Source organism: Cyprinodon variegatus, unplaced genomic scaffold (genome assembly GCF_000732505.1).
Source record: "Cyprinodon variegatus isolate N-32 unplaced genomic scaffold, C_variegatus-1.0 Scaffold195, whole genome shotgun sequence".
NCBI lineage: Eukaryota > Metazoa > Chordata > Actinopteri > Cyprinodontiformes > Cyprinodontidae > Cyprinodon > Cyprinodon variegatus.
The window spans coordinates 543,623-566,598 of record NW_015150648.1 but is presented as its reverse complement, the minus strand read 5'-3'; the positions used below and the strand labels follow the sequence as shown (position 1 = coordinate 566,598).

At 39.0% G+C, this 22,976-nt stretch overlaps 1 protein-coding gene across 1 annotated transcript in view; it reads left to right on the top strand.

The window, feature by feature from the left end:
• disc1 (disrupted in schizophrenia 1) overlaps nucleotides 1-22,976 on the top strand; it is a 75,918-nt gene that overhangs the window by 26,487 nt on the left and 26,455 nt on the right. The window contains exons 8-10 of the mRNA XM_015379568.1: nucleotides 782-884; nucleotides 1,060-1,248; nucleotides 22,320-22,380. Coding sequence (XP_015235054.1) covers nucleotides 782-884; nucleotides 1,060-1,248; nucleotides 22,320-22,380 — 353 coding nt within the window. The remainder of the gene's footprint in view (nucleotides 1-781; nucleotides 885-1,059; nucleotides 1,249-22,319; nucleotides 22,381-22,976) is intronic.

Genomic DNA, 22,976 nt, shown 5'->3' with positions numbered 1-22,976 from the left:
AATGTAGTCGGGCCAACATTTAGATCATATCAACAAGCACAGAGATGTGGGGGGTGGTTACTCTTAAAGAAATTAAGGCATTTCAGTGGCCTAGTCAAAGTCTAGACTTCCTCCAATGGAGATATTTTGGGATGACTTTAAAAGTCCATTGGTATTTAATCACTCTTGTCAAATAACATGGTTATGAATCTGATATGTTTCCAATCCTTTTACAGTCTGAAAAATGTAGGCCTTAAAGAAAAGCAAAATCACTGGAAATTTGTAAAGAGGGTAAATGCTTTTTCACAGCACCCTGTGTGAATGTAGCTCCAAGTGAGCACATTTAGAAACAGAGGTTTAATGGATGGAGTGAGTGAAAGCAGATGGAGGCCAGAATCCTCTGTGGATTGTGGTCTGAGCTGCAGCTCTGCATCTCCATCAACCACTGACATTCAGGTTTCTCTCTTTTTCTCTTCTTTTTTTTTTTTTTTATCTCTGACCTTCTAATCATATCTTTTATAGAGATTCTCATATCCCTGTCGCACCCTGGGTTGTTCTTTCTAAAGGTTATGGACAGGTAACTTATTCAGTGTTGATTCACAGCTGTGTATTCCAAGCACAGAAGGATTCAAAAACAGCCTTAGAATCTTTAAAAGAAGGAGTGTCAAAAAATAAGGAAAATAGAAGCAGAAGAGGAAATGAGCATTGCGTCCTGTGGGATCCATGTGCCTGCAAAGGTTTTCCTAGTTAGCACCATCCCCCCACTTACTACTTTCCATCATCTTCACCGTTTTATCCCCAGGTGGTCATGAGTCAGAGACTGGGCAGCAGCCTAAGGAGAAAAGTCAGTGAGACCGAAACACAGCTTTTGACTCTGCATGAAGCCAAACTGGCGGCCATATCTGGTAACTTTCCACTCAGCCTCACCCTGAAAACATCCCTGCTACATTAAACATCCTTTATTTACCCCATTTACTTGAATGGCTCGCCATTAGCTGCACTTAATTACACCATTAATGATGAAAAAGCTCATTAATGGTCGGTGAAAGCGTAATGTCTTCCTACGGTGCGCCCTTTCAGGTAATGACTTTGGCTGTGCCAAGGAGTTGAAAGCTGAGATGAAGGCGGTGTACCTGGAGCGGGACCGGCTGGAGGCCCTGGCCAAGAGACTGCACAACCTCAGCTCGGGGAGCAGCCAGGAGCTGAGCAGGATGAAGGAGCAGCGACAGCAGCTCAGACAGGAGCTGGAGGAGAGGGAGGCCTTGCATGGTGAGTCACAGAGCTGCAGGTTACCTGACAAAAAAGAAAAATACTATTTTCCATCAGTACTACTTTATATGTTATATAAACATCATTAAGTAGAAAAATTTAATGAGAAAACCAGTGCAACATTTGTGCTACATAATACTACCTCAAAGCAGCTGTTAAAGTATTCATATTCTTTCAACTTTTCATGTTTTCTCACAATCAGAACCTTGTCATCTGGATTTCTTTACTTGGAGCATAAAAAAGAACATAATATTGAAGAGAAAGTGGATCATTGCTTTCAACATTTTACATACAATTGTATCCTCCTAAGTCCATACTCTGTTGAACCACCCTTTGTAGTAGCTGCATGTCTTTTGAGGTACGTCTCTAGCAGATTTCTCCATCAACAGACATTTTGACTTATTTTATTTTGAAAAGAGCTCAAACTCAGACATATTGTATGGAGAACATCTATGAACTTTAGGATGTGTTTACACAGACTCAGTAACTAAGAAAAATCAGGGTATACTATGCAACAGCGGCCATCTCTTATTTATATAATGTAACACAAAGTATGTATGTACAACAATTAGCAGCTAAGGGGGAAACCAGTACTTTCACTTAAAACTAATCAAGTACACAGTCCTACAACTCCAACATGCTCTGGTCGACAACTTTTCACCAGCGGTCACCAGTGACTTACAGTGAAAGTGTTTGCTTTACTAATGCCTGATGCTAAATGTAGATTCCTCATTACAAGATGGCAGAAAGTTTACTTTGGATTTTGCAAATAGCAATGGGTTACGCTCCAACAAAATGTTCCCCATGTTGCACGTAGGGCAAAATTCTTCCCTCAAGCATTTGTTGAAGCATTCCCATAAAGCTATAGCCATCATACAACCTGTTGAGCTGTCAGCTGCAGGGGGGTGCAGGGTGAATGGTAGCTACACCTGTGTCAGACGGATCTGAACACTTTCGCTCTAATAAAATTGATATTAAAAACTGCTTATACTGCGAGAATGGTGGGATGTGAAATAAGGGTGTGCAAAATAATCGTCATGACAATGCATCGCGGTGCTAATTTTTGTGATCTACTGCATCGATTCTTGAAGGCAAGAATCGATTCTAAAAAAAAAAAATTAACAAATAAAATACATGAATGGTTGGCGCACATCAGCCAAACCAAGTGAAATACAACTTCCAGTCCAGCAGATGTCGCTGCGGATGTGTTGACGCTCGCTGCCTTGTGTCATAAGCATTTCCGGCCGTGGTATACTGTGACGATTCATATGAAATAAAACATGGAGGACACTATGAAAATTCGCCCCGCTGTTCCATCACATTTCAAGTCAGATGCTTGGATGCATTTTGGCTTTAAAAACAAAGAAGGTAAAGACGAAATTGATATGACGCACGTAATTTGCAAAAGGGGAAATGTCATACATTTGAATGTTTTCATTTCATTGGTTTAAAGGACCACTGAGGCCATGTAAACGGCACTGATTATCCTTATTTTGCTATTAAGCTTGATGAATCCTAAGATCTTTTTGTCAGTGTGTCCACGCCAGTAATAGTAATATTTCTGTCCAGTATTTGTTTTCATGGCAACACCTCCAAAAGTCGTTTCAATAAATACAGCTATGTATGAATTTAGTTGCTTTCAGTTATGTATCAATTGACGACACTATCCAGATCACACACAGCCAGTCAGCCACTGGTAATGGCTGTATCTTTTTCTTACAGTGTTCAGTGAAAATATTGCAATGCATCGCAATATTTCAAGTATCGTGATGCATCGTGATAGAATCGCATCATGGCATGTGAATCGTGATTTGAATCGAATCATGACTTCTTTGCCAATACCCCCCCCAAATGTGAAAGCATTAACTCCCCCACGCCCGACAACTACCATGTTTTAAGGTAGGCTTAGTAGTTCACTGTTGGCCTGCAGTTGAAGTTAACCAAATAAGGTTAAGAATGAAAAGTTAAGATATCTGTGAAGATTCTCTGTCATGGAGGTCATGGTCAAGCTTGAAAAGTTCAGTTTAGGCAACTGGATTTGGTCTTATCTGTCTCATGTTTACGGTACTCTGACAGTTGCATGGCTTGTGGCAACAAGAAAACACATTAATTTTTGCATTTTACATAAACACCTGACAGATATAAGCAAGTAGCGATTTTCCTGTCAACAGATTCTTCCACCTGATTTGTGGATCTCTGCTGTTTATCCAGAATTACCATGCATGTCTTTGCATTTTCTCTTTTATCAATGTTCGGTAGACAGCATGATATTGGCATTACAGTTTTTCACACTCTTTCTCTTTTTTATTTAAGTCGATACATTAATGTATGGTTTGTATGTTTAAATCTTGGTACTGCATACCTCTGCCAAGGACGTTATGTTTTAGATGAGTTTGTGTCTGCGTGTTGAAAAGTTATTAATTAATTAAAAAAAAAATTTTTAACAAAGGTGCACCTCAGTCCAAGGAAAAAAAACAAAACATTTTTTTAATGATCTACATCATGATCCGGATACAGCAATTTCTTTAAAGGATTCTTTAACATTTGGCGGAACAAGAAGATTCCCCTAAACCATAGGGGGGCTGCAGTGAATATTGACAGCTTTGTCATCGGATTCAAAAAAGTTCAGACATATTATACCATGCCTCTCAAGAAGTCTGGATCTTCTGATCATGAATGAAGAAGGTGAGAGCAGAACAAACACCAGAGGCTGCAGGCACACACTGTGCCTTATTTAGAGGCTTTGAAAGGATTTGAAGGAAATTCTCGCCAAAGGTGTGCCTTATGCCAAGGAACAATTATTAAAATTTGATTATGATCCAGATCGAGTTTTAGCAATAGGTGGAAGTCACAATATGGGGCAACATCTGCTGCTTGGTGGAGGTCTGCGCTCTTCAAGTGCTTTTCTAGTTTCTTATGTTTCTTTCCTTTAACAAAAACACTTGCTAAAGAAACTTCATCTCTCGCCTCATGCAGAGCAGATATGTACCCAAGGTTTTCAGAGCTTTTCCGCTCTATTATGTGTTAGTATTCAAATACCATTTTGAAGCATGATGCATGCAAGCTTAAAAAAAACTTTTCTAAGGCTGCCGGGAGGGAAAAGAAAACCTGCTTCTTAAAATCTGTTCTTTAAAGAGTGCTTTCTTTTACCTTTAAAAGCTAAATTTAAATGCGAGTCATGAAACCCCCTTCAAACCCAAGACCTCTTTAAATGTTGCCACACACTGGGAGAACATCAGGGGCTTTACTCCAAATCTAAGAAGTGGCAAAGAAAGAGGTGGCGGTGAGACGGTGCATGGAGGGGAAAAGTAGCCTGTTACTTTGGAGCCCCTCAGTGCACACATGATGTATCAGCGATCGGACAGTCTGCATCCAGATCGCAGACTCTGAATGCTGCATGGATACAAGGCTTACTTTTCAGGGTTGGGGGTATTGATTTGGCATGCTGGCGCTGGCAGAGATTTAAATGGGTTCTGACGGCCCCACCTGCAGTGCTACTCCCTGTGCTCCATCAGTCACACAGAGATTTCTACAAAAAAAGGTCACTTCCCTATCTCTGTGGCGCAGAGACACAGATCACAGAGCAGGACACAATGACTGAGAACAGCAGCTGTAGATCTACAAATCATTTATTAAATTCACATTCATAGATTTGTGCTTATAACCTCTACATATTAATGTAAACTGACTGATGTGTGCTTAGTTCTTTTGTTTTGCCTTTCTGCTCCTGTTTTGTCAGTAGGGGGCACCCTTTTGTTGTTAGATTTTATTTAGAGTGAATTGCATCCTTTTTTTCATGCCATATTCCTGGTAATGTTTAAGCCATATCAAATTCAAATCATCTATTAACTGTTAAATTTGTCTATTTGTTTGTACCCTGCATGGAATTTAAACTTGCACGATGATTTCTGGAGCTGGAATGTTGCCCAAAACAACTTGTCTTGCTTAAATTCATAAATCCCTTCCGCATTGACCAACAAAGACTTTCTCAGTTTCAACTGAAATAACATTACAACACAGATCTTAGACACACAGAGGCCGAAAAATCCACTGACATGATAATTCCGCGGCCAAACAAAGGGGTAGCAGTCAGGTGGGTGTTACATCACATAGAAAACAGCGAGTTAATGGTTGGTTCTGCGTTCTGATCAAATGTTTAAGTGGGTGTGAGAGCTATGGGCAGAAGGCACCATTTTTCAGAGTGTTACAGACACCAAAGAAAAGTATTCATTAAATTGTCATCCTATTTGGTAATAAGCAGGTTGGCACCCCCTCACTGGTAACTGATAGCCCACAAACAGCACATTGCTCTTCTTTAGCTGGAGAGAATTAGAAATTACTGTCAACATCTAGATGGTCTTGCTTTTAGTAAATGGAGCATTTGTGGTTAATACTTGTGATACTCGTGTCATCTCCTGTGACAAGAAAACCATATGGCTCATTGTGAAAAGGCTTTTTGTCCTTGCGTAAGCTGGGCAGAAACATATAGTTCAGATAATGGCGTCATCTTACCTAGTATGTTCAACCAAACTGCAGCACTTTAGCGTGTTGACTGTCTCCGCCCAGAGCGCTCCATGGTTTGGGAGCTCTCGGCCCAGGAGCCATTAGATCCCTAATTGCTGCTGGCATTGAGTGTTGATGAATACCAAATTGGAGGTTTGATTCCCTGCTGAGGGTATAATTCTGCACCTTAGAGAGAGTGCCGCCGACACAAAATTTACAAATAAATCATTGAAAGGCTGGAAGAGATGAGTAAATGTCCCCCAGAATGAGGATTTTTCAATCCTATTTTACTGCTATTATGAAAGCTTTTTAAATGGCTGTTTTTGAAGTATTTCTGCTACATGTGGATTCAGTTTCATGTATTGAAATAACTTGTTTGTTTTTTGTTTTTTTTAGATTTTATTGCTTTTTGTAGCTTTATGTATTTTAGGGGATTGCTTTTGTTTTATAGACCACCACAAAAAAGCCTTTGGCTGTAAAGTGGAAGGAAAATTATTCATGATTGTCAGACTTATTTAGCAAAAAAAAAACTGTAATGCACTTGTGTCTAGCCTTGCTGAGTCACTACCTTTTCAGAACCATCTGTTATTTGAAATTCAGCTGCGAATGCTTTGAAGTATGTCTTCATCCAGTTTTGTAAACCTAATAACTTGAATTATACTAACTCTTCTCTGCAACATGTCACCATCAGCGGGTAAAATTAAGCATTACTCCGATTTCCAGTTCATGCAATTTAGGTAGTTGTGCTCTTCCAAAATAAGAGGTTAACAGATTTGTAAAATACCTCTGTTTCTTGTCAGTTGTCCAATAATTGTCAAGATATGGTCATAAATTTTAAAGCCAGTTCAATCTGAAAAACTCACATGGAGAGAAAATACAATTACAAGAAATTTATTGATAAAATTACTTGGTCTTTGATGCTCAGACCCACGCAGGAAACATAGTGCTGAATTTTGATATAATTTTTAAACTGAAACTGGTGGTGGAGTGGAGATAGATGAAGTTGGTCAGTCTCTAGACTGCTGGTTAGTGAGACGGTCTGCTGAGCTTTATGGGGAGATCCATTGGATTGCGTGAGCTGATACTAGAGCTTCACTCAGGGACCTGGAAGATGGAAGTCCAGTTTGGATAACACAGGTTGAGAGAACCTGTCCATGATGAGCAAGCAGGAAGCAACAGTGGAGAGGAAAAGCTCCTTATTGGGAAGAAACCTCTGGCAGAACCAGGCTGAACATGGCGGTCTTCTGCCTGATCAGTTGAACTGAGACGCGGAATGCAGTAAGAGCCTGGGAGGAATGACACTCTGAATGAAGTCACACGGCGCAACCACCGCCTGCGCACTAGGTAGGAGACAAGTTGTGGATCGGAGGCCTTTTAAGATAAACTTTGGATGCTGATTGGCTTTCGTGGAGGTGTGGTTCAATGCTTTTTGGCTGTAGGTGGAGGAAGGTGAGTAATCAGTTTATCCAGTTGAAATTCTGCCTAGGCTCCATATAAAAAAAAGTCTAATTTTGCTTCTTTTAATGATTAAAAAAAAAGATTAATAGATGGTGAGAAGTGTGAGTTAATGTTAGACAATTCTCTAGAAAAATATATGTAAACTTGTATAATTTATGACATATGATTAGTTTATATGTATATTTAGTGCTTATGTCTGAAGATGGGGAAGAAGTTAAATGTATTTAATCATATTCCTTCATCTTCCTATAGTCCATAACCCCAGCAATATTCCTGATTCCTACTGAACTTATGAGTCCATGCTACTCTAAAAGTCCATTACAGTAAGTGAGCAAATAAATTAGCTTATGAACAGGTTAACATACTGTATGTATACACCTTTAACAGATGCCTACATAAATCTTCAATCATACAGGTATTACCCTTAGCCTATTCAACCCCAACCATCTCTGAAAAATGTATAAACCCATTTACGGTACACATTAGCGATCACCACCCTTTTACCATTTCATATCGTTTTGAGAAAACCAGTTTGAGCCTTTTCTAAACAATTTCATGCTTAGACATTGATTAAATTCTGTACTTTTACGCCGTTTACTGAAATGCACTGTTTTTAATGTTTCTTCCAGGACATAAGATTTTTTTAATTTAGATTATCTCTATATTTAAACTCTCCCTCTCTCTCTGAAAAAAGTTTGTGTATGCTTTCTGATAGCTGTTTATTATTAGCTTTATATATTAATTGTGNTTTTATTGCTTTTTGTAGCTTTATGTATTTTAGGGGATTGCTTTTGTTTTATAGACCACCACAAAAAAGCCTTGGGCTGTAAAGTGGAAGGAAAATTATTCATGATTGTCAGACTTATTTTGCAAAAAAAAACTGTAATGCACTTGTGTCTAGCCTTGCTGAGTCACTACCTTTTCAGAACCATCTGTTATTTGAAATTCAGCTGCGAATGCTTTGAAGTATGTCTTCATCCAGTTTTGTAAACCTAATAACTTGAATTATACTAACTCTTCTCTGCAACATGTCACCATCAGCGGGTAAAATTAAGCATTACTCCGATTTCCAGTTCATGCAATTTAGGTAGTTGTGCTCTTCCAAAATAAGAGGTTAACAGATTTGTAAAATACCTCTGTTTCTTGTCAGTTGTCCAATAATTGTCAAGATATGGTCATAAATTTTAAAGCCAGTTCAATCTGAAAAACTCACATGGAGAGAAAATACAATTACAAGAAATTTATTGATAAAATTACTTGGTCTTTGATGCTCAGACCCACGCAGGAAACATAGTGCTGAATTTTGATATAATTTTTAAACTGAAACTGGTGGTGGAGTGGAGATAGATGAAGTTGGTCAGTCTCTAGACTGCTGGTTAGTGAGACGGTCTGCTGAGCTTTATGGGGAGATCCATTGGATTGCGTGAGCTGATACTAGAGCTTCACTCAGGGACCTGGAAGATGGAAGTCCAGTTTGGATAACACAGGTTGAGAGAACCTGTCCATGATGAGCAAGCAGGAAGCAACAGTGGAGAGGAAAAGCTCCTTATTGGGAAGAAACCTCTGGCAGAACCAGGCTGAACATGGCGGTCTTCTGCCTGATCAGTTGAACTGAGACGCGGAATGCAGTAAGAGCCTGGGAGGAATGACACTCTGAATGAAGTCACACGGCGCAACCACCGCCTGCGCACTAGGTAGGAGACAAGTTGTGGATCGGAGGCCTTTTAAGATAAACTTTGGATGCTGATTGGCTTTCGTGGAGGTGTGGTTCAATGCTTTTTGGCTGTAGGTGGAGGAAGGTGAGTAATCAGTTTATCCAGTTGAAATTCTGCCTAGGCTCCATATAAAAAAAAGTCTAATTTTGCTTCTTTTAATGATTAAAAAAAAAGATTAATAGATGGTGAGAAGTGTGAGTTAATGTTAGACAATTCTCTAGAAAAATATATGTAAACTTGTATAATTTATGACATATGATTAGTTTATATGTATATTTAGTGCTTATGTCTGAAGATGGGGAAGAAGTTAAATGTATTTAATCATATTCCTTCATCTTCCTATAGTCCATAACCCCAGCAATATTCCTGATTCCTACTGAACTTATGAGTCCATGCTACTCTAAAAGTCCATTACAGTAAGTGAGCAAATAAATTAGCTTATGAACAGGTTAACATACTGTATGTATACACCTTTAACAGATGCCTACATAAATCTTCAATCATACAGGTATTACCCTTAGCCTATTCAACCCCAACCATCTCTGAAAAATGTATAAACCCATTTACGGTACACATTAGCGATCACCACCCTTTTACCATTTCATATCGTTTTGAGAAAACCAGTTTGAGCCTTTTCTAAACAATTTCATGCTTAGACATTGATTAAATTCTGTACTTTTACGCCGTTTACTGAAATGCACTGTTTTTAATGTTTCTTCCAGGACATAAGATTTTTTTAATTTAGATTATCTCTATATTTAAACTCTCCCTCTCTCTCTGAAAAAAGTTTGTGTATGCTTTCTGATAGCTGTTTATTATTAGCTTTATATATTAATTGTGAGATTTGAAATTGTACCATATCAGAGGATTTAATTAAGCAGCAATGAATGAATATTGAATTGGAGTTCATGATAGCCTGCCTCATGAATGATCCTGATGGTTCTTTTCTGCAGCATGCATATCGTTTTGAGTGATGTCCTGCAGGTTTTACCACAGACTTCTACACAATAACTCAGGTATGTTAGATTCCAGATAAAAGCATCGGATTTGCTTCTGGCAGCTATATAAATGTTTGTTTTTTTTGCTGTAAAATGAACCTTTACCTCAAGCATAGATAGCTGAACAACAGTTGATCAAACTAAGACACCAATGTCATACCTTATGTATGGTTCTTCTGAAAAAAAGGGTGGGGGGCTGTAGCTACTCAACATCCCTTATACATAATTCTCTCTACTTTTGCAGGAAATGTGCAACAAATCCAGGTCAAACTCAGATTAGTAAGATACTGAAGTGCACGTCACAATTCTGTCACTCCATGTCATTTGACAAATGCAATTTCTCCCCTTACTTTTGTGGCAACAGTGAAGATGAGGATGTATATGATTTATTCATGGCCTCTTGTTTTAGGGTGCTTCTGGTGAGTACATAGTGGGACATATGATAGCTCTTCTCCTAAAGAGCCTCTGAATGACTGAGAGGTGGCGGTAAAGTGGAGCTGGGAGAATGCTTCCTGGTCGTTCTCTTTGAAGTTTGATCAAAAAAAGTCTGTTTGCTGTACGTTTGAAGAGTATGCTATACAGCAGTGATTTAGTATGTTATGTTGTAGTCCACCTTATCAGAAAAAGAGGATCATTGAGATTAAAGTAGGCTGAGTTTTATAATAGTTGTTGAATCACTTCACAGTGAACGACAAACACCACATCAATTATATCGTCCCACCATTTAAAATGGCTCCTGTCTGTCTAATTCAGTTGTCTATTACATTACTTCCCTTCAGCTATGCATAGTTTTTACTGTTAACTAACCAATAAGTAATAAATGAAACAGAGTCAACTTATCAGTCAAATGCCAAATGCTACAAACCAACAAATTAATGAATAGCAATAAAGTTTGTAGATAAATATACAAAGTGAATTACTTAGCATCAGTGGAATTATTATATTATACAATCTAATGTCAAAATCAATACAAATTTGTTCAACCCATATATAACAACGTACATATTTATTTAATGATTCAATAGGTCAACTTCATGAGCCGCAGTGACGAATAAATTATTTGATGTTAGACTGTAACACAAGTGCTTTTTTGTTAAGTAATTCAGAATGTAATGATGCAAATTTTGAGTGATTTCCGGTTGTTAATTTAAGTGACTTTAACTTAATTTCAGGCGCACTGCATGATCCATGTAAAAAGTGAAAAAACAAAACAAAAAAAACAACAAGAGTAAAGAATTTGTACACTTTTCTAAATGCTGATAAGTCTAGAAAAGGCATGCATTATATGCTTTGTTTAGTTTTTGCATTCTTCTCCTATAGCATCTCCACAGGTTAGCTGCTTACATCTGTGTGCAGTAGCCCTTAAAGGGGGTGAGTAGAAAATGAAGGCTAATCATGTTTTGGGTGTACTGTTCCTTTAATGAGTTTGATCTTAACAGGTTTTGACCATGCTCCAAACCTGTGGCTCAACAAGTTAGCTTCAGCATAAACCATACAATACTGTCTGTTAATATTTCTATATTTGACTTTATGATTACGGACATTTCAGGTCACATACTTTCACTAAGTATTTACATTTATCGCTTACATAGCCAGTCTGTAAAAGAGAGAAATCTGAAGGAATAAGCTTAAAGTCCCTACTCTGCACAATCATAATGGAGCTTTTCTTAAAATGATATTTTATATAAAGGTTTCTTCTCTAATTGGAGCACACATGCAACAGCTCTTGAAGACCAGCAATGAAGAGACAAAAAATTACTAAATCGTCGGCATACATGAAGTAGTTGATGATCCTGTTATCAACCAGCCTGATCCACCATCACTGAAAAGCATTAACAGATTGTTAAATAAAAAAAGACTCAACATGATCCCCTGTCATACTATTAAACACCAAATTGAACTAATGCAGATTTTTTTCCATGTAACATATATTAACAGAGTAGCATACCAAAAATGAGCAATCTTCAATTCAATTTAGTTTATTTATATAAATATATATATATATATATATATATATATATATATATATATATATATACAATTCACAAGACATGTCACCTCAAGGAACTTTACAACTCAAGAAGGTCATACAGTCAAATTGATTTAAAGTTTTCTATCTAAAGAAAACCAGTTGATTGCATCAACTAATTGACTCAAATGCAATCCCTCACACTAAGCATGCTTGTAACGACAGTGGAGAGGAAAAACTCCCTTTAACAGGAAGTAACCTCCAGCAGAACCAGGCTCAGTGTGAGCGGCCATCTGCCGAGGCCGACTGGGGTTAAAGGAGACAGAATCAGAGATATAAAAAGCAGCTGTAAAAGGCGGCCCCGTCCAGGAAACACACAGCCAGGGAGACGAGCTCCAAGCCAGCTCCCATGTCAGAGGATGAAGAGAGCACATCCAGCCAGTCACAGTCAGAGAAGTGAGGAGTGAGCAAAAAACCTTTCCCAGTTTATTCAGTTTAGCTCTCCAGCACTTTTACCAGGTAAATGCCAGAGCCATTGGTCTGTAGTTGTACTTTCTGTAAATGTTATCAGTTTTATTTTTCATAATGGGAGCCAATTGATCAGGTAAAACTCAATAAATTAGGAAGCCAATAAAACCAATGGGAAGAAGAGTTTAGAGCTTCCTACTCGGCTTATTTCCTGTCTAGGCTACATTTCTTAATGTTTCAATCTCTTAGACATCTCGTAAAGACACAATTTCCTTTTTCCTTTTTATCAATGTTTCAGTCAATAAATGTATAACTTAGTTGGTAAGGACATTTTATTGTCATTCATTCTTTTGATTTCTTAAAAAAAAACTGTAGGACTAATGCTTTGTAATTTCCTTGCCAGTGATTCAGTCCAAAGGGAATTCTCAGTTCTTTTGAAGAACCGAAGGGCAAATTCAGAGTAAAAATGTACATTCTTTATATACCTCACCTGGGTCTACCTGATTCAACACAGGCTTTGAAAGCCTTTCCTGTTGATGTATGAATCTCCTCACGGTTACTTTGCAAATCAATTAATCTGTCGATTGTTTTTATCGATTAATAATAGGATATCCGAAGGTGTCTTCATGAAGATGTTTTACAAATTTAAACTTAAACTTTTCCACTTGAGGAGTTCAGGATAAAGCATATTTGACACAAAAAAAAATACAGTAGATAAAAAGAAAGCTCCACATGATCATTTGTGAAAAAAAATGTGATTAGTTCTAATAGTTTCAATGCCATTATGAAAATACAATGATCTAACCAGGAGTTGGTGATCCAGGCCTCACTAATGTAAATGTAAATGTTATTTGTTAGAAATATTTCACTGTAAAAAGATACAACATTATTTTAAGAAAAATATCTTTTTTATTTATCTTTTTAGTAAACATTGGCCTTTGATTTGAGAGATCAAAATTTAAACTATGCACATTGAATATCATTCGTATTACATTAACCTGTGCTGTATGTGTTGGTCAGTATATTGAGGTACTCAACTTAGTTATCTAATAACTCATAAGGAGTATGCATGTATTCAGTATCGCAATGTTTTTTTTTTATTTCCACAACAGTGCTCAGTATGTTATAGCCCAGTTAGTCAAGATTAAGCCTGATGACGTTGATAACCTGGTCAAGCTTCCTATGGCATAGTAGCAACTGTCTGGTGGATCTGCCGGCTCCATAGAAAGCTTTATGAGTTGAGTTCAGCCCCCCCATATCCTGCTTAGATGAAAGTGTCCTGTACACACAGCATATCACTGGTTTCCAATGGTTTGTTTACAACAATTAGCAAGCTTTATTAGGTTCACCACACCCAACGTGTACGCCGCCCCTTACACTGTATGAGCCTATATAAAGGTTCATGTTGACTTTGAGACTGACCACGAGCTCTTCCCTTGCTGCTAGGCTTGAGAGCCTTGTGTCTTATAGGTGTAATGCTAGGTACAGATCTGCATTTGGCCTTTCTTTGGGTATGCTACCACTTGCCCTCGGTTTATGAGCCTTGTAATCGGACATAAGTTCCTGTTTGCCGGAGTTGTGCATTGATAAGGGTGCAGGGTATGTGTGTTTAACTCTGGAGAAAACTTACTGTAGCAGCTAAAACATTTACCAGCTTGTTGTTAACCACTGGGATGTTGATTTGGCTCCACTCTACTCCACTTCAACTGCTCCTTTTAAATGGGCAAACTTGCACATCACTTTGTGTCGCTGTGTTGGTCTTCTTGTGTTTCCTTCATTTTAGCACAGTGCTCAAAGACTGTGGACTGGAGACTGTGGAGTGGAGTGGCTTTCACTGTGGAGAGACTGTGGAGGGGCTTTCACAATCTCACTCAGTCCAGGAATAATACATGAGCAGGCAGCTTCACCTCATGCTGCATCTCTGTCGAAGGTGAGCTTACAATGGCCGTGTGTCTCCTTGGTGGTGGTGGTGCATGTACTGACAGCCTCTCCAAGTGACAGCCTTTCCAAAGCTGTATTCCATAGCTGCTGCCCTTATGTTCACGTTTTCACGTCCAAGTTTCCAGAGTCACTCTCAGATTAGCTGCTCCCCTGTTGAACTCTGCTGAGACGATTCCTCGTTCTTGAATCCTACTGCAATCCTGAAAAAGACAAATCTGGGAATATTCTTGCCAAACCGATTGAGTGCTGTTAGATAGTATCTAATCTTGTTATCATTCTGAACTTTGCTTTATGCAGTGCTACTGAAATAACTCAGGGCCTGAGACAGAAATGCTATTTATAAGGGGTGTAAGTAAAGAAAATAAGCAATTTGCTCCCAAATGTTTTTCATCAAAAGTCACCAAATCAGATTGTTGATTCGATTTGGTTGATTTGACAAATGCTTATAGAATCTTGGTCAAATAACATATTTCAAACAGTGTTGGACTCTTCAATCCATTCAGAAGATAAATTTTTTTTGACTACAACACAACATTGGGCCAATATTCTCATCCTAGAATCTAATTCTTAGTGACTAATTGCCATTAGTGGCTTAATACACACAGATCTCAGATTTGTTTGTGGCACCCAGCAACACAAACATCTGAACCTGATGTCATGTCTAAGCCTTGTTAATCAATGTTTTTAAGGCATCTTTACATTCAGATGCATGTATTTATCTTATCTGTGACCCAGTTGTCTGTATACCTACCAACCAAAAACATGGATTTAATAGAGGGCTAGAGTGTTCAGCCTGAAGCGTAGTTATTTCTAAATGCAACCTGTTTAAATAGACTCACAGCTGTGGTTTGAAAGGGTTCTTCCTGGGGAGAATGATTCAGATTCAGAATGATTTAGAAATAAATGATTTGTTTTTGGTGAATGAATTAGCTTGGATTTCCCACAGGAAGCTAGTGAAATAATAAGATGTGAGATTAATTGGGTGATATTGTGAGCAGGTGGATTGTTAGACAGAGAAGGAGAATTTTCTGTGTTTCTGACTGCATCTTTGGGGAGAGTATCTCAAGTAAAACAGCCCTGAGAAGATGATTTTTGATTTCAAACAGCTAGCAGGGTTTTACTTGGACAGATAATAGAAGTGAGTGTGTTTTAAGATGACTGCCAAACAATGAACAATGAGCAGAAATTAACTATTTTTGGACAGAGAATATATTTTTGGTTGTTTTGCGTTTGGGCAGACCCATGCTGGAACATCACAGGTTATTGATTGGCTGTCTGATATCAGCCTGTGCTTCTTTACCCCCTCAGCCATCCTGCTGTTGTGTTCACATACAATCGTTCAACATGTCAGTATGTGCTGACTGAGCGTTGGTGTAGCCCGCGGTGCACTGAGCTGATAATATTAATCACAGCCACTGTCTCAGATATACATATGCTCCCTTATTTTGTTACGCATATACATAAATGGTGCTTGGCTACATGCATATTGTGCAGGGTCATATTTTAGGGATAAATATACTAGTTGGGAGAGCTTTCCAGAAAATGTAGGCAGCACTTTGAATTAAATCATATTAAAGCCACAGACCTCTTTGTACCTTATTGGATTGTTATGTAGTCAACCTGTTTTACTGTACTACCCTTAAAGGAATAGTACACCCAAAACATGATTAGCCTTCATTTTCTACTCACCCCCATGCTGAACAACACTCTGGAGTACTTTTTTGATATCTCAAATGCATCTGGAGATCTGGGAGGCTTCTTGCTGTCTGCTGACATTCAAATAATGGAGGTCTATGGTGCCCGAGGCAGAAAGGTCCATAAAAGTCCACAAAAAACGTGTCAATATTCCTCCATACTGCTCGTCCAATGTATTCCAAGTGTCCTGAGTTGGTAGCGTCCATAATTTACTCGAAACGAAGTCATTTAGAATGTTTTTAGAGCATAAACAGTAGTGTATAGGATTTCCTAAAAGCGCGCGTCTGCGAGTTCACGAGCCTACGGAAACTGCGGCAGACCAAGCCAGATGAAAGTGCGCATTCAGCGTCTGTTCTTGATAATGCAAGCGTAGAAGAAGAAATTTGCTGTTTACCTGTGCAAAGAAAGAAACAACGAAAGAAAAATGTCTGAGGACTTCAGTGTTGAGGAAGAGCATGAGTTCTTTGCCGAGCTGAATGCCGCTTTCATCTGGCTTGGTCTGCCGTGAACTCGCAGGCACGCGCTTTTAGGAAATCCTATACACTATTGTTTATGCTCTAAAAACATTCTAAATGACTTTGTTTTGTGTAAATTATGGATGCTACCCACTCAGGACACTTGGAATACATTGGACGAGCAGTATGGAGGAATATTGACACGTTTTTTGTGGACTTTTATGGACCTTTCTGTCTCGGACACCATAGACCTCCATTATTTGAATGTCAGCAGACAGCAAGAAGCCTCCCAGATCTCCAGATGCATTTGAGATATCAAAAAAGTACTCCAGAGTGTTGTTCAGCATGGGGGTGAGTAGAAAATGAAGGCTAATCATGTTTGGGGTGTACTATTCCTTTAAAATATGGTGCAAGGTTGTCTTCAGAAAGTGTATAAGTAGTAAATACGGTCTACCTTTACGTCATTTAATATTAGCAGACTTGCATGTATTTCCTGTTTGGTACCTTACCGGCTTGTTTTGTTTGTATGACAGCCATTGCAGAAAATTACTCGTGAAGTTGGATCATCTAGAAGAGCGAGGTGCGCGAGAATGCTGGGACCCTGTTTCCACCTGGATCCTCGCTCCTTTTCACTCTTACTGTATGTCCCTTCATTGTTGCATAAACTCGCCCCACTTCTCGGCTGTATCTAGACCCACACTTAGTTCGTGATTGTTCCTCATGTGTTGTGGTGTAGCGCAGACCACACTTTAATATTGCGTATAAATCAAAAATATCTGCTACAAGCTCAATGCGACACACTGCTGCGGGGAGTATAACCAGCCTTTGAGGGACACAGAAGGCTGGTTAGCGAGACAACTTTGGGGATGTTAAAAGCAGAGTTAGGCTCCAAATCAAAATCTTTAGCTTTGAAACTCAACTAAAACTGAATTCACCTCAAGCAGATCTACCAATAAGTGACCAAACCCATAAACTGACAGACTAGGCAAAAAGAGAATCAACTATAGAGGCAGCCAAAAAGTCTATGGTAAGCCTTAGGGATTCACAGCCCCGGGTGAAGAATTATTTCATAGGACAGCCATTAGCACTCCACGAATAAGGCCTTTTCTGGAAGGGCAGCAAGATTGTTGAATTATTGGGAGGGGCAAGAACAAAACTATAAAAAGCTTGGTTGGCACTTAAACAGAGGCAACATAGCAAACATAGGACAGAGGATGCCCTAATCGGATCAGAAAAAACAATGTTGTGATCAGCTAGAAAGGTGCTATCTATGGCAACAAACTAAAAAATATGGTTATCTTTAATAAACTAACCTCATGATTAGAAATGATGGCGGCAGCATCATGCTATGGAGACTTCATTAAAACTACAGTGTAACTTTTGACCCAAGTATTAGCTTAAACTTAAGTTATGTCAGTATACAATTTAGCCAGTGTGTACCCTAAGTCCCAGAATCTTCTAAAAGGTTGGCATACGCTAAACTTTCTATGAATTTGTTAAACTTTTGGCGTTTACATGGCATATTCATAACGAGTCCAGAGTGTATTTCCAACAACAGTCTACGTTATGCATAATGCACAGCAGCGTAATGCCCATGAAATGTCACAAGCCTGAGTGGGGCAGCGATGCACCCGGAGGCGCCAAGCCTGCAGAAAATGATTTCTTTTATCCCGGTATTAGCTTAGCTGTTGTTTACCGGCCACAAAAAAAAGAAGGTCTGCATTCGCAGCAGATTGAGCATCATGTCTGCTAGGACGTTTGTTACTAGTTTGGCGTGAATGCAGGGAGGATCCATCACACTCACCTTCTCTCTCACCCTATGATGGGGATGAAGTCTGGAGGACTGATCCTCATGTGAAGCCACTTTTATACCAAACTGCTGCCAATATGCCATTATACTGTAGCTGTAAGTTAGAAGCACGTTCTGTGGACGTCTGGAACATGTCAGATACGTTGATAAGCGTTGAAGATAAGATCTTGCTAAGTTACGCATAAGTTATGCACAAGTTACTCATAGACCACAGTTTATGAGTAACTTACACTTGTCACATACTTGTTACATACAGTATGTCGGTGATCAAATAAGTTACCTGTAACTTATGGACCAGGTATGAGCATATGCTGTCATTTGAGCAGCTCAAAATTTCTTAATGTATTCGACGTGTGCCAGCATGCTTCAGTATGCTTCATCGTGCTCATAACTTATACAAAACTGACCCATAACTTATCCGACGTATGCCAGCGTTTTTGCCAGATTTATCGCATTTTAGGCATATGCTGGCTAAATCATCAAGGTGTGACAGGGGCTTAACTGAGAATCTGCAGGAAAAACTTGAACATTGGTGATCTCTGTTGACTGAGCTTGAACTATTTTTGGCAAAACTGCCTGGGGAAGATTGTAATTTGACAAAGAATGGGAAAGATTAAGGAGATTATCACACTGTTGTGTTTATTGGTTATATTGACTCATAAAGATGTAACCTTATTGGAGCACATTCTTGTGATCTCAGAAGCTTCCAGGTTCGCTTTGTGTTCAGAATGAACAGCCTCTTTGGGGTTTGCCTGGGGTCCTTGGCAGCAATCAGTGATGTCTGACGCCTGCTGAGATCACTGGGGGTGACGGCAGGCAGAGCTCATGAATTTCCAATGCAGCCTTTCTCTCTCAGAGTGCCTTTGTGAAGTTCCTTCAGCACCAAAAACACACCGCTGTGCGTGTCGGCGAGTAACTGAGTGCCTCCTTTTATGGGCTCTTTAGTGCTGATTCTATTCGCATGGCCTGCCAATGACGGGGACCTCCTGCGGACTTACAGGAAGTGGTAACATCACCCAGTGCTCTGGTTCCTCTGTGCACAGAGGGACGCTCTGCTGCTTTATGTTTTTTTCTCATTCTATTTAGGGAAATTTGTTTTCCGACTGTCAAACCCGCAAAATGCTCACTGGCTTAACTGGTTGCCATGCCAACACCCCGTTGGCATGGCACCCAAGAGTAAAACAATTCAAAGAACAATTAAATAAGCAATTGGGTCTTTGACTCTTGTTTCGATATACCTTTTATCTGTTGTTCGCTGTCAATAATATTTTGTTGAAAGACCAGCCTACCTGTCATTTTGCATCTGCATGCTGTTTGCCATCCAAAGTCAGGCTTCATGCCCACATGTATTATTCAGCAGCTATCCCATTGCAGGCTGCTTAACGGGGCTGGCATGAATGGAATCTGACAAGAGAGACTCTGTCAGGTGGGACAGGATCTCTGCTCCGCTGCAATTAGATGATGGGTGGCAAGTGAGCTGCCTGGATCACCTGCACACACCTTTCACTCTGCAATCTGATTTGGTGACTTTTGATGAAAAACTTTAGGGAGAGAATCGTTTATTTATTTATTTTTTTAACTTACGCCCCTCATAAATAGCATTTCTGTCTCCAGCCCTGAGTTATTTCAGTAGTTTCTGTCAGTGGGTGTGTGGACGTGTGTGTCACAGCCACTTTCTCCAAGACATTTCCTTTTCTCCCTGCTGTGCCTGGCCCCCGAGCCTGTCATCTTTGAGCTGGAGCTGTCTAATAACCATCATCAAGACAATAATGCAATTATAACTTAAACCCCTCTGTGATTCAGAGCATCCAATTATGTTAGTTTTCTGTTGTGAATTATGCTCAGTAGGAGAAAGATGAGTGGGATTAAGCTCAAGTAGCATCTATTCATATCCGTTTAGACATGCCGCTTTAAAATGAAGTGCTTCCGCCTTTCCCTCTCTGAGAATACCTTCTGAAAATGCTAATCAAGTTTTTTATTTTATTTCATGAAACTTTTATTTTTGATGGCTTTATTGTAAAATTTAAGCAGTTCTATTCCATCAAGAAGATGACAAACTATATAGAAGGCTAATGCAAGCAGGGTTAACTGATTAGCACAAAGCCAAGGTATTAGTGAAATCCCAGATTGTAATATAGTTTGAATAGAATTTTTAAAAAAAATATGAATAATTTTTTTGTATGTTGCCAAGATACATTTTTATTAGATTCAATAGACGTGGAAAAGTACAGATCCACAGATTTATTTGGTGTCGGTCACCCTCCTTAGTCAGTTTCAAAGACAGTATCTGTGTGTTCTGCACTTTGCAGATAGTTAAATGTTGTTGTTTTTTTACGTTTTCTGTTTTAGACTATAAAAAGGGTGGTCGATTAAAGTAAAGGATCAGAACATAATTATCCAGATATGAAAATGATAGTAGTGAAGCTGTTGTCCTGCCATAAAGTCTGGCTTATTATAAAGTGCATGTAAATCTTATTGGAGAAACTGCAGCCAAGTCTGACACTTTTGTCTGATTTTTGAAAAACTCCAAGTTTCTATAGTGCACTTGTTGAGATCAGGGGTGTTTTATTCACAGTGTACTTTTCCCATATTGTCACTCTCTCATGCCTTTATGATCCACACTTAAAAATCAACTGTCTATCTGGGAAATAAATGTCACTGATTTATCATTGCAAACAAGTGGTCAGGTACATATTAGCCAGTCATCCTGCCTCCTGGGGTAAGAGGCTGTTCTTTAGTGCAGATGCTTTGCATTGTGTTTCATCAGATTATTTCATTGGTTGATCTAAAAAAAGATTAGATGCTTGAGTTTTCTACAGGCAGACTTTTGCATAGGTAATTTCTCTGAAGTCTGTTTATGTAATTTCTTTGTTCTCTAGTCATGCCTTGCAGACAGTTCTTCTTTATACCAGTATGGCGCTCAGATCTTGGTGCATAACTGTACTGGATGCTTATTGGTAGTTTTGCAAATAGCTTACCTCAAATAAAATGTGAAAGTGTGTGTTTATGGTAAAGTGTAAGCAAGGTTATTTGAGTGTTCTAGTGGTTAAGGCATTGAGCTTGGAATCCAGAGGTTCTGAGTTCCAACCCTGACACTCTGGGTCCCTGAGCAAGACCCTCAGGGACCTGACACAATGGCAGCCCACTGCTCCCCAAGGTGGTGGATCAAATGCAGAGGTTAATTTCTCCAGTGTGAGATTAATAAACTCCAATCAATTAATATAAATTACTGCATTTATGATGGGTTCCATGATAATGTGGATCGATTGCAAAAGAAGAAAAAACACAAAACTAATTCTACATAATAATTTATTAAACAAATTTAAATATCAGATGGAAAAGAGTGTAAGGAAATATATTTTTCTTTAATATACATACAATATACTGTAATTTGCAAACTGCTGTCTTCCTGTCCTGGTTTTATCACTGAATAGTCTTGGGTATGAATTCTTTTTTAGCTTAACTACATATATTCAGAGTAATTTGATTAAAGTGCATCCTATTGTGTTCAAGGGTCTCCTGCTGTGTGGGGCATATTCTCATGTTTAATACATGAGCTCATTAACAGTGTTCAGATTGCCCTCCTCTCCAAACCGAATACCGTTCAGCAGCCTCCGCCTGCGTCCTCAGGCGAAGCTCTCCGCTGGCAGGAGGGCACAGGAAGCAGCAGCATAAGCTATCCATCCATCCATCTTGTGCCCTACAGAAAATCTGGCTGGCTAAAAGGAGCTATGCGGTGATAAAATCCTCATTCTTCCTCAGGCTGTCTAAAATGCGTTGCTCTCTCAGAGCAGAGGGGATGATTCCTCCTGTCTTAGTTTTAACAGAGAACCAGCTGGTTCTTTGTACTCTTGCAGCTTTTCTGCACAATGCGGTTGCCAAGTACGATGATGACTACCTTTCCTAAAAAGGCCCATATAACACAGCTAATGACAAGTGGATTTTAATAGTATTAGCACTGTGATTTGTTGCTAGGATACCACATCTCTGCCCATAAAAGAAATGAATGAAGGTAAAAGTAACAATACCTTTTCCTTTTGTGCCTTTTTTCCCTCACAGAAAGCCAGTTGAAAGAGAACACCACCAAATATCTGGAGCTGTTGGAGGACAGATTGCACAGGTATAGCTGCTTTTTTCCAGTTTCAGCACTGATAGCAAATCTGTGTCCCACAAGTAAAAGACATAAACAGAGCAGAGGCCACCAAGGAGTTTGCTCTCACCTCCATTGTCCTCTAACCAGATCGCCGTCTCCTCAATGCATCACCTTGCAGACAACTTTCTGCAGTCACACCTTGTTGTGTCCCGGAGCCGCTTTCTCACATTTCAGTCCGTCTCTCACCTGTGCTTTGTCTTCATCTTCTCACCCGCTAATGTATTTTCTATCTATACCTCAATACTCCATTTTTATCTTTTCCCCTTCTCTTTATGAAAGATGAAAAAAAAAAACTGTTCTTCCTGTTTTGTCTGTGCGTATAAGATCTTTATATCTCAGGGTATAATTCTGCTACCCAGCTCAGGTAGCACAATTGACAAATAGTCAATAGATTGTAACACATTATTTTAACCACATTAAAGCTGTTTTATGTGTTCCAGAATAGTTTCTGCTATATTTTATTTTAGAATCTGAATTTAATTTAAATAGGGAATGACAGCAGTGAAAAGCTTCTCCATTTAAAGACACACTCTCTGCTTAACACTCGTCAGATTGTGTATGAG